The sequence below is a fragment of the Mirounga angustirostris genome, unplaced genomic scaffold (assembly GCF_029215605.1).
Source record: "Mirounga angustirostris isolate CCGP_5_RB_7025 unplaced genomic scaffold, mMirAng1.0.hap1 SCAF_8, whole genome shotgun sequence".
NCBI classification, from domain to species: domain Eukaryota; kingdom Metazoa; phylum Chordata; class Mammalia; order Carnivora; family Phocidae; genus Mirounga; species Mirounga angustirostris.
Window position 1 is genome coordinate 123,702,037 of NW_026991716.1, and position 12,244 is coordinate 123,714,280.

The window sequence follows — 12,244 nt, forward strand, 5'->3', positions numbered from 1 at the left end:
AATTCCAAGTCCTCTTTGATATATCAGTACACACAGAAGAGGTTCCTCCCACCAACATTTCTGCCTCTTGGGACTCTCTTGTCCTGAGTTCTGGGTCACCATCCCCTCCTTTAAGCCTGAAGGACTGAATCACATTCTTCCAAACACCCCAGAACTGTACGTAATCCCTCCAAAATCCCGGAGCTCTTTGGGAGGCCCAGGCTCTGTGGAGTGTTTTGCTCTAGCCAGCCCAGAAATACAAGATAAAGGTCAGTACAGTACTTCACATACTTTGCAATGAATGATCACACAATGCTCCAGATCTGACCAGAAAGGAAATTTGTTTCTAGGAAGTCATACCCTGTAGCTGGATCTAAGGGGACACCCAGATGAAAGACCCCAGAACAAACATGCAGTAATGCTCATTCTATCTGCCATTTCATCGACTAGTCAAAGACCATCGTAAAGACTGGGCAATGTTGGTTTTCCTTGTCACTTTCAAGATTTTTTTGTTTCCACCTCAAACGTTAAGTATTGATTTTCTCTAATAGAAAAGCTCCAAATGATCAGAGCTCACAGGTGAAATGTGACTGAAATTATGTCTCAAAAATGAATATATGTACTTTATATATATGAACTTGATATTCAAATGACTCTTACCTTTCAGAAGAGTCATGTAGGGAGTCTAGGAATTATTCCAGGGATGCATTCATCTTAAAATAAAAAATCATTAAAAATTAAATCCCCCTTTCCCCAAAAAATATAGTCTCATTACTTTGTGCTCATATTTGCTTACCTGTGGGAAGGGAAGCTTTTTACTCTGAGATCTCTGGGTGTATTTCTGTGAATTCATTTCTATGCCATTAAATTATCTAAATCTTATAGAGCCCCAGAGGTTTTGTGAACTATGTATTTTCCAATGGCTTTTCTTCCACTGTGGGTACACTCAGTCCACATTCCAAAGAGACACATGGGAAATACCACATAGCCTTCATTATAGACCCCCAAGATCCCTCATTAAAATGAATCATTACTCATGCTCTTCATGCCAAGTGAGGCTTGCCAGCTCTGCATACTCCCTAAGTAAACCAGTACTTGTTTGGACATGTATTTGCATTAACCAGCAAATTCTCTCAGATTTGTTCTGAGAGAGATTTCAAAGTAGACTTTTTCCTTTGGTGTTCTGCCCTAGGTATTCATAGCTGTGTCAAGAGCTAAACAATGCCCCTCACATCATGTCATAGTATATAAATCCAAGGATTTTCATTGTCATCAAAAAGGTACTGGCTTTTGCTTCCTACCAGACTATCTCAGAGCCGCCTTACTGGTGATACGATAGTAAAAAGTTCAGGATATGAAATCTTTTGGTAGCATACCAAGATTGTAACTGGACATTCCAGAACCTCGTGCCAAAATGGAAGAAAGCATTCCCCATATCATATGCTAATTATAAAACAAATAGATCTCCCCTGCCATCCCCTGCATGGTCGAGCTGAATCCATACCTCTGCATCTGCTGGCCAGACAGTCTCTGTTTTGTTCTGATTCCCACTCACTGTCCATTCCCACATGGCTCCCTCCTTATCTGAACTTATTGTCTTCCTAGGTTTGATAGCCAAAGTTGAGACAGCATACAGAGCTTTCACGCATAGACTGGAGCCCATTGAGATGCCACCCTGAGCGGCTCCATTTCCCAACCCCTACTTCAGTCCTCCCAAGCTGAGCATCAGAAGTCATCCCAGACTCCTTTTCTGCCTCCTTCTGCTTCCCACCATACTTCTCTCCACTTACCCAGGGTCTGGACACAAACATCTCCCTGTCCACTTATGGTGGGCTCTTAATACCTTTTCTGCATACCTCCCCTCCATCATCATTCCCCCACACATTCTCTGCACCCTAGTTGTGGGGTTTCCCCTAAAAAATGAGATGACCTGTATTATCTTACACAGGATAAAACACAGAGGTCCTCTTGGTTTCTAATGCAACAGTAATTAACAGGAATTGTAATGAATACCATTCTTTTGAATTCTGTGCCAAGTGCTTTTCAAATATTATGTTATTTAGTTCCCCAGATAACCCTTTGAGATAGGCATTATCTAGCCTATTTTACAGATAAGGAAAATAAAACTTAGAGAGTATATGACTTGCCCAAGGAAAAGCCACGTGTCCTTGTTGTTGCCAGATCTGGAATGCAAGCCCTGGTGTGGCCACAGTCTGTACAATTCACTGTGCTCTCCACTGCCTTCTTCTTGGTGAAGAGTACTTCTGTGGGTGAACAGATTAAGTGTGTGTTTAGTTTTGGTTTTGTTTTGAAGCAATACATCAGAAGCAGCATGTCTAATAGTTAAGGCCACTTCCTGGGTTAGAATTCTGACTCCTTCACTTAACTTTTCTGAGCTCTAACTTACTTGGGTATAAAATAGGGACAAGGACCTCACGGGGCAGTTGTGAGAATGCAGTTACTGTATATAGAACCCATAGAACAATGCCTGGCACACAGTAAAAAATTTTTATATTTTCTTTTATTGATGGTGGTAGTAGTAGTAGTAGTAATGTTAGTATTAGTAGTTCTATACATACTGTTCTGAAGACAACACATAGTAGCAGAGCACGTACTCTTTTCTTATCAAAGGTTTGAGAATTTTAGTTACAATGCTGTAAGCCTTTTGCTTTTACTTTTACTCTTCACTCTTTCACTCACTCATACACTCATCACTTTAAAAGCCCAAAATAGCCCTAAAGGATATGAAAATATCACTTTTGTTTGCTTTTTAAGTTTAAAAGTACCATCAGGAATTCTTGAAGGGGGATTGAGTAAAACAGAGCTTTAAGATCATGGAATGTTATATGCAACTAATGAATCATTGAACATTATATCAAAAACTAATGATGTACTATATGTTAGATAATTGAATTTAAATTAAAAAAAAATCATGGAATGTTGACTGCTGTCACCCTCTAGTTGACAAATTCTGTAAAAGAAGATATCCTTACTCTACCTATGCAGGACTCCTCCTGGTAGCCAATCTGTTCCTTGGCTGTGGCCCCCCAGCACCTCACATCTTTGTCTCCCTGTATAGTACTGGTACTGCTTACTGCTTTGCCTCTCAATCTGAAGGACATAGATAGAGGAAAACCACCCCAGATCTAGGAAATGTATATCCCCAAAGGTTCAGCAGTGGGTCTTCTCTATCCTGAGAAGGTTTCTTCCAGCCCCTGTCCATTCCCCCCTCCCACAGTGGTTCTTATTCAGTAGAGCCCACATGAGATCTCAGAGCCCATGCATAATACATGCTAACACTAAATACAAGGCACAGACAGGAGTAAGGAGGCATTAGGGAAGGGGAGAAAATGAGTCATAGGAGTTTCTTCTTATGGATAAACAAGTCTTTTCACTACAGTGAGTTTATTTAAAGCAGAAGAGAGATTTCTGTTGTCTCTGGGCCCTAATGGTTTTTGATACATTTCGTATTCCAAATCTCTTAACCCCAAATGTGTCCATTGTGCAACTTCTCAAAACAGAAAATAAAACAGTAAAATCAAGATGAAGTGCAATCTTTCTTTCATGGTATAGTCTTAAACTTCTCTAAATCAGAGTTCTATCTCCACCAAACTTGATTATAAATTAGCTATGCAATTGCAGATTATTTTTTTTGCTTTCTTATTGAAACTTTTCTTTATTTCCTCAAGTTTGTGCTGGAAACAAACATTGTTTCTTAAAACACAAGAAAAAAATCTTAAAAATAAGATTGTACTCAAATTTAAGTCTTGGAAAGAATTTTTAGCCATGAACAAGTAAAATTTTTAGCATAAAATTTACACCCTCTTCACTAAAAAAAGGGAAATTTTAGACCACATGTAAAGTCCCCCTACTTAATTGTATGCTTCTGCCACCAGTTAAGCAAAACTGGCCAACATGCTGTTGTTCTCTGACCAGCAGATGACATTTTCCTCTGTTCAACTTGAACCTTTCACTCTATCATAACTGCCTATGCTGATAACTTTTACATCTGTAACAGTGCGTGAAAGTTTTCCTGATTTCCTGGCAGTGGAGAACAGGGACCAAGTTGAAAGAGTAATGCGGTATATGCCTCACATTCTGAAGAGAGGTGCCTTTTTGGGGGCTTATAAAAGACAGCCCAAACACTCTGTTCCCTTACGCATGACCAAAGCCATCCACACTTTGCCATGCCCATCTTCCTAACCTTCTTTCCTCAGCCTGGCTAGGAAGAAGGAGAGGGTCTTTGCAGTCTTGAATTGGGGTCTAGGGGAACCACTGGGGAAGGAAGTGCCTCCCCACATTCACCAAAGCCAAGTATAAGAGGCTCCAAGAGAATCCTTGGTAAATATCAGGTATAAGACAGGAATCTAACTTAGGAAGAGACTTAACTTTTATTTGCCTCCTGCCTGAGCAAGGAAAAGAGCATTGGACGGGTATGACAGGGTGGAGGGAGGGGCAGCTGTAGGGCAGACTATGACCACATCATTTGTATGTGGCAAAGATGGGTGAGTTTCTTGTGGATCTGGTTTGACATTGAGGTAGAGCACTGGGCTCAGGGCTGTCTTAATGGTGGCCCACCCAAGAAGGCCAGCCCCTGGGCAAGGGTTTCCAAACAGCAAGAGATTGTAGCATACTGCCATGAGCAGGAGCCAGTCCGTCTCCCACATATGGAACCTCTGAAGTAGAGAAGCCCTTCAGAGATCCCTACAAACCTCACACATATGCACCGCATGCAAAAGTAGGCATCTAAACATCAGCCTCATAACATTTATCAGTGGAGAGTAGGTATTAGCAGAGGAAAAGGAGAAACCACTTGCACAGCCATGGGCAGTGAAGTCCGGAGATATTCATCTTCCTCCCATTTCCCCTCCCAGATCCCCGGCCAGGATAGAGACATCCCAGAACCAGGCTATGCCCTCCCATTCTACTTCAAGGTACTGGAGGAGGAGGCAGAACAAAAATACAGAGCCCCCTCCCACTCAAGACTCCAGCAATAATCCTGGTGTGTTCAATGCAGGCAGAAGGCCCAGGTGTTGGAGCTGAGCAAGGGGAGAGTGACCAGAGACCCCTGGAGTGGAGGAAGGATTATGTAGGCCTCGTAGGGTATATAAAGACTGTGTCCTTAGTTCATACTGAAATCAAGAGTTATTGGAAGGTTTTGAACAGAAAACTGACATAATCTGAGACATTTTTAAAGGATCACTTTGGCTACTATGTTGAGAATGGACTGGAGGCAAGGATGGAGCAGGAGAACAATTACAAGGCTATAGAAGTAATCCCTTCTGGTAGGCAGTGGTATGGCTTGGACCAAGGTGGTAGAAATGGCAGTGTGAGAACTAGAAGGATTCTGGATATATTTTGAAGATAGAGCCAATAGGATTTCCTACTTAATTTTGACCAAATGTGATTACAGTAAAGACCTTGGGGTGGGGAGGTTAGCCTGCATTATCCAAGTGGGCCCAAGCTGATCATCTGGTTTCCCCAATGTGGTTAGAGGGGAGCGGGACTGTGAGAAAGGGGTTGGCTGGATATTACAGGAAAAGGACCCAAACCATTGCTGCCAGCTTTAAAGACAGTGGAAGGGAACGATGAGCCAAATAATGTGGGCTGCTTCTAGCAGCTAGAGAAGTCAAGGAGACAGATCCAGAAAGAACACAGCCCTGCCAACATCTTGACTATAGCCCCCTGAGTTGGACTTCTAACCTACAGAATTGTAAGATAAATGTGTGTTGCTTTCAGCCACAACGTTTGTAGCAATGCATTATAGCAGCAGTAGAATACTTACACACTTGGGCAAATCACTTAGTCTCTGTTGGCCTCAATTTCCACATCTGAAAAAAAAAAGGGTCATGATACTTAGGAAGGATTACTGTGAGAATCAGAAAAATGGGTGTAGGGGCTTCTGGGTGGCTCAGTCGGTTAAGCGTCCGACTCTTGATTTCTGTTCAGGTCACGATCTTAGGGTGGTGAGATCCAGCCCTGTTATCAGGCTCCACGCTGAACGTGGTGCCTGCTTAAGATTCTTAAGATTCTCTCTCTCCCTCTGCCACTCCCCCCATCCCCATGCTCTCTCTCTCTTAAAAAAAAAGGGGGGGGGGAGAAAGAAAGAAAAATGTGTGTAAAACACCTGCCACATAATTGGCATGTAGTCCTGTAGCCATTGTTGTTCTGTTTATATGCTAAGAATACTCAGACATAAAGTAACCTAACCCCAGCCCCTTTCTCCATGTTTCTTCCCTCATTAACCTCTTGTGCCTGTTCTGGGAGGTGGAGGTTCAGATCCTTGAAGTCACACCATCTTTTGTTCAGTTCCCTCTCCTTGGTTTGAGCAGATCACTTATCCTCTCTGAGCCTAATTTTTACCACCTTTAAAAAGGGAGTAACGCCCAGTGCTCCATGCAGAACGTGCCCTCTTTAATACCCATCACCAGGCACTGGGTGTTATACACAAACAATGAATCATGGAACACTACATGAAAAACTAATGATGTAATGTATGGTGATTAACATAACATAATAATAAAAATAAAATAAATAAAAAAGGAGTAACGCTTGCACCACAGAATTGCTGTGAGGACTAACAAGCACATGGGGCCCTTGGGAAATGATCGTGTCTTTCCTTCCTCCCACCACAAAAATCCTGACTGTCTGAGGAGTATATGGGAAAGTCCCATTTCTTTCTCTCCCTTGTCCCCACAACCCTTATTTTCATTTTATCCTCTGCTCTTCTTATGGATTCTGGTCCTGCTTCATGGGCTTTTTGTCCCCTCACAACCTATTAAGAATGCTAAAGAATTTTCTGAAAATTTCTTACAGTTCGAACATTAAGTTATTTCCCAAGCTCTGCTTTTCCCCTGAGAGCCAAGAATGTCATTGCTTTCCCATTATTCCGATCTGCTTATTTTTACAAACACGTTGTTGAGATGAGTTGTTGTTTTCTCATCTTCTGGACAATGGAGGGCTTGCCAACTGAGAGTATGGCTTGCACTCAGCCCCTCAGAGTGCCCACTTGGGTGTTGATTAAATCAGTTTCTTAGATCTGCATCTGGACAAAAAAGGCTTGGGTGTATAATCCATCTCAGTTCCCAGTATTTATTATTCTGAGTTTCGTCTTCTCCTACCCCCAACAGCTGGTTCTCAGACTTGCTGGGAGCACATAAAGAACTAGAATTCCCCATATGCTGTTAACCATGCCCCCTGCCCCAAAATCATCTTCTATGTGGTTATGACCCCACACTTCCCAGCACAACATCCATACCAACATGACCACTTCTTTTCCCTGTAGTCTTCTGGAATCACCAGTTTGATGCTGCTTGTGTCCTTGATGTTACTTTGCAATTTTACTTTGCATTTCCTCCACCAGCTCTGCCAGTCCTGCCTCCGCTTCCAGCTCACACTCCCTAGTCCTCTCTCAGCTGATGGCCTGACCTTGTATTTCACAGAGACTCTAAAAGACTTTAAACAGGAATTCTTTCCATTTCTTCCTGTACACATTCTTACTGTACCCACTCCCTTCTTATGACAATAGGGGAGGAATTTCTATACCTTCCAACAGGGCACCATCCCTCTACTCTGGCTCCTCCCTGCTCCAGCTCTTCATCCATCATCATTCCATTCTCCTGGAACTTCAGTCCCACTGACAGGTCCTTCCAATAAATACTAGAACACTCTCCATCTTAATTCCACCTTAAACACAAATTACCCTTCTGGAACCACCCCTTTTTACATCTAGCTACTGCACTGTCTCCCTACTCACAGCCGAGCTTCTCTGCAGGGTTGTCTACCTTGCCTCTAGTCCTGTTTGCACATTTAAGAGACAGGACTAAAAAAATGACTCGTGAGCCAATGAGCTTGGGTTCTTCTTCTACAATATGACTTTGGGCAAGTCACGCCACCTCTCTCTGTGCCTTCACTTCCTCATCTGTAGAATGACGTAATAAGAGCACCTGCCTCATGGGGTTGTTGTGATGATTAACATAGCATTAATCTTTAGTGGATGTAAAGCCTGAGCCCGGAGTGTGTACTGTTATCATTATGAACACACTCCAATGGGAGTTAAGCTGCATTACTTTAGCAAACCTTCGTTGATGTTACCAGTGACTTCTACTTTGCTGAAGTCATTGAATGCTTTGTAGACCTCTCCTCCATTGATATTTCAGCAGTTTTGATACTAAATTAGCCCCTTCCTAAATCACTGTCTTCTCAGACTTGGATGATGTCACAATCTCCCAATTTCCCTCCCCGTTCTCAAAATGATCCCTCATAGCATCATCTGCAGGCTCTTCCCACTCTACCCAAACCCCCATGCTGGAGTACTTTGGAGCCCAGCCCTCGGTCTTCTTCTTTTTTTATTTATTAACTTTTTAAATTTTATTGTGGTGAGAATACTCAACTCGGGACCCGCCTTCTTAACCGAGGTCCTCTTCTCTTACTACCTACTATCCCTAAGTAAATCCATCAGCTCTGTGTTTGAAATTTCTTCCATCCCAGATCCTCAGCTCAGTGCTCTCTGCTGATACTTACTCATAAGCTTCTCATGCTTGCAACTGCACACCAAGCTCAAGCAGTAGCTGCTTTCCCAACTGTACCCCAAGCCTGTATTCCCTGGGCATTGCCATCCACCCAGGTGTTCATGCCAGAAATCTATGGGACACCCACAACCCATCTTTCTGGAGCATTTTACAGACAGTCTTTCACCAATTTCTGGCTTCTATACTTCCAAGTACTTGAAGAATCTTTGCCCTTTGCTCCCTCTCCACTGCCAACACCATGCCCCAGCTTCTGTTATCCCTCTCCTAAACCACACAGAGAACTGGCATTCTCCCCCCCAACCACCCCTGTCTATCTGCCGGATCCTTGGGTGATACTTTAAAAGCACACTGACCATGTCACTCCCTTGCTCAGAAAGTATGGGTGACTTCCCATTGCTTCTAGGAATAAAGTCCAAAGTTTCTTTGCATGGCTTCAAGGACCTGCATCATTTGCCCCACTGACCTCTCTAGCCTCCTTGTCCTCCTTTGCCCTCTTTGCTTGCTAGCTCCAGCCACACTGACCTTCTCTCTAATGGTTAAAAGCAATCTGTTTCTTCTAAGTTCAAAGCTTTCACCTTCCTCATACCTCCACCCAACCTCCCCTCAGTCATGCCCCCACAATTATTAATTCCAAACTCGATTCATTCTTCAGTTCTCAACTCAACTATCTCTTTCTCAGGGAGGCCTTCTCTGGCTCCCAAGACTTGGTTCAGGCTCTCTATAATACACTACTGCAGTGCCCTGTTCATTTCCATCTAAGGAGTTAAAAAGCAGTTGTTGTTGTTGTTTTTTAAATTTTATTTTATTATGTTACGTTAATCACCATATATTACATCATTAGTTTTTGATGTAGTGTTCCATGATTCATTGTTTGTGCATAACACCCAGTGCTCCATGCAGGACGTGCCCTCCTCAATACCCACTACTAGGCCAACCCATCCTCCCAACCCCCTCCCCACCAGAACCCTCAGTTTGTTTTCCAGAGTCCATCATCTCTCATGGTTCGTCTACCCCTCCGATTTCCCCCCCTTCATTTTTCCCTTCCTACCATCTTCTTATTTTTAACATATAATGTATTATTTGTTTTAGAGGTACAGGTCAGAGCAGTTGTTGTTATGTGGTTATTTGGTTGATTTTTTTTTCAAAGCCTGCCCCCCAGACCCTCTCCCTTCACTATCTAGAGCAAGAGAAAGGTCAGCAGTTGAATTGGTCTTAAAGAAAATAAAGAGAGCTTTCTTATCTACAGTTGTCTAAGGGTTAATACAAACACATTTCCTTTTGACATCATATCAATCAAAATGTCAGAAAATATTCTTAAGATAGATTGCTTAATAAGAGAAACTGTGACAGTGTATGAGTTTTAAAAGCAAGCAGATAAAGTAGGGAAAATTTAAATTATATATATACATACACACACACCTACCTTACACTTAGCTCAATGGTAACCATATAAAGTAGTTTACAATGTTCCTACCACCCATTTCTCTAATATTGAATTTCAGCTTGTCTCTTCTCCCACCTGCTTGGTTCACTTAAATTGCCAACTGAAGCTGATAGACTTCTAGAAAGAACCACACAGACTGCACTCCTTGCCAGAGTGGCATTCCATGTATGGGAGGTGATCCAGGTCATGAAATAAAAACATTTCAAGTAGAGGAAAGATCCATTTATTAGCCAAATTATAGCCTGTTCATTTCCCTGAAGTGAGCCTTCTCTGTGTCTTTGAGAGTATGGAAGCATTTTGAAGGTTCAGAACATGTTCTCTGGTGGCTGCAGGAGGGGATTATATGCACATCTTCACAGTGACTATTAGCCTGCTCAGTCTCACCTTCAGCAGAAGGTTTCCACAGCCTGCAGACATTTGTGTCTCCCACAGCACCCAGCATTGTTGGTTTCCCCTGAGGCACAAAATAAACATTGATTGAAAATAAACAATTCAGATGAGGACATATTTATACAAGATTTGAGGGTGTTTTTAAAAGATTTATTTATTTATTTTTAGAGAGAGAGAGCATGAATGAGTGCACATGGGGAGGGGATGGGAGGGCAAATGAAGAGGGAGAGAGAGTCTTAAGTGACATGGGGCTCAATCCCACAACCCCTGAGATCATGCCCTGAGCAGGAACCAAGAGTCAGATGCCTAACCGACCGCACCACCCAGGCGCCCCAGTACCAGATTTGATGGTTTATGCCATAAGAGCGAAAAGAAATCTGCAGCCAAAATGACCTTTGATTGAGATATAAAGGAAATGGCAAAAGAAAATTAGTCTAAAATAACCACGTAAAACTTTGGCTTTATACATTTAAGTAGACCCATTTTCCTAGTAATTTTCAAAGACAATGAACTAGTTTGATTGTTATTATAACATTTTAATTCTCCCTTAATCTGAAAGATTGGGTCAATGTAGACTCAGGACAAGATTCATTAACTCTCTCAAATAAGTGTTTGTGTCCCTGCCATGTGTCAGGCATCGTGCTAGGTACAGGTGGTAAACAATGTATTAAGCTTCAGCTCTGCCCTCAAGGAGCTGACAGTCTATTGTAGGATACAGAAAAATAAAAAAGTAATTACCTTACAGTTGATATGGGCTGTTTATAATAGTAGAAATACAGAAGGCTCTGAAATTCCAGAGGAACTTTCCCTAACCCAGACTCATAGGGTCAAGAAAGGCCTCCAAAAGAAGTGACATGGGAGCTGGCCCTTGAGGGTGAGTAAGTGTTAGCCATACAAAGGGCCAAGGTAAAAGTGTGTCAGGCAGAGAAAGGAGATGGCCTGGAAGCAAGAGGGCAAATCACAGGCAAAGAAGTTCAGTGCACTTGGAGCTGTCCACATCTTGCCCTCCTCCAGTCAGAATGAGCTCAATTCTACCTTTCCTCTTCCCACCAGAACTACTTTTATTTTACCTCTCTACAACATCTTTCTCTGAATCTGTTTTGTGTGTGTTCCTTTGATTGATTGGTTGGTTGGTTGGTTGGTTGGTTGGTTGGTTGGTTGGTTTGCCCATTTCCCATGATGCCATGCTCTGTCTGGTATCCTCCTCATGTTCTCCTTGGCAGGCCCTGGTGATCTAACCCTGCCCACACTCAAACCCTCTTCACTCCCTTTCTCACACTGTCTCCTGTCCCCTCTCCACCTCATGGGCACAGTGTTTTAAAATGCAAATCTGATCATGTCAATCTTCCTACTTACAACCCTTCAATAGTTTGTTTTTTCCTGTCTGGGGTTCTTTTTTTTCTTTTTGGGTAGCACTTTTATTTTTCCTTATGCCATGACGTATCCTTGGGCTGTGATAGTCTCACGTAACAGTAGAAAAAAAAGATGTGTAAGTCATCCTTAAAAGCTGAGAAATACACACAAAAATCTTACATAAATTAAGACAATGCATAAATTTACAGGTACAAATACACAAATTGTTTTGCAACTATAATGAGTTGTTTAAGCCCTGTGCTCTTCTGCTGAAAACACATTGGATGAGAAGGAAAATGGAGTTTGAAGGCTTGGATTAGCTGTATTTCCTAGCTCTGCTGGAAGACTGCAAGAAAGAAGTGACAGTTCATTCATAAAGTCTTGCCAGCCTCTTGAGAAATCCAGGAATTGCCATTAGTACTATGTGTAGCTCCAGTCAGGCCCCAGAAGAGCTAACAGCTCACATGAAATTGTCAGTCAGCCAAACACCATCACATCAGGCCAAGTCCCTTCCATAAACACATCCCCCTTAAGCTCCCTTTGTCAC

The 12,244-nt window shown here is 42.4% G+C and overlaps 1 protein-coding gene across 10 annotated transcripts in view; it reads left to right on the plus strand.

The window, feature by feature from the left end:
* Positions 1-12,244, plus strand: part of AIG1 (androgen induced 1) — a 301,519-nt gene that overhangs the window by 187,945 nt on the left and 101,330 nt on the right. For 2 of the 10 annotated variants that reach the window (XR_010413796.1, XM_064598178.1), the window contains one exon: positions 1-12,244. This exon is cut by the window's right edge and continues 24,488 nt beyond it. The exons of the other annotated variants lie outside the window; for them this stretch is intronic. Coding sequence is in view for 1 of the 2 variants with exons in the window: in XM_064598178.1 (XP_064454248.1) it covers position 1 (1 nt within the window). In the remaining variant the exon portion in view is untranslated. 10 annotated transcript variants of the gene reach the window in all.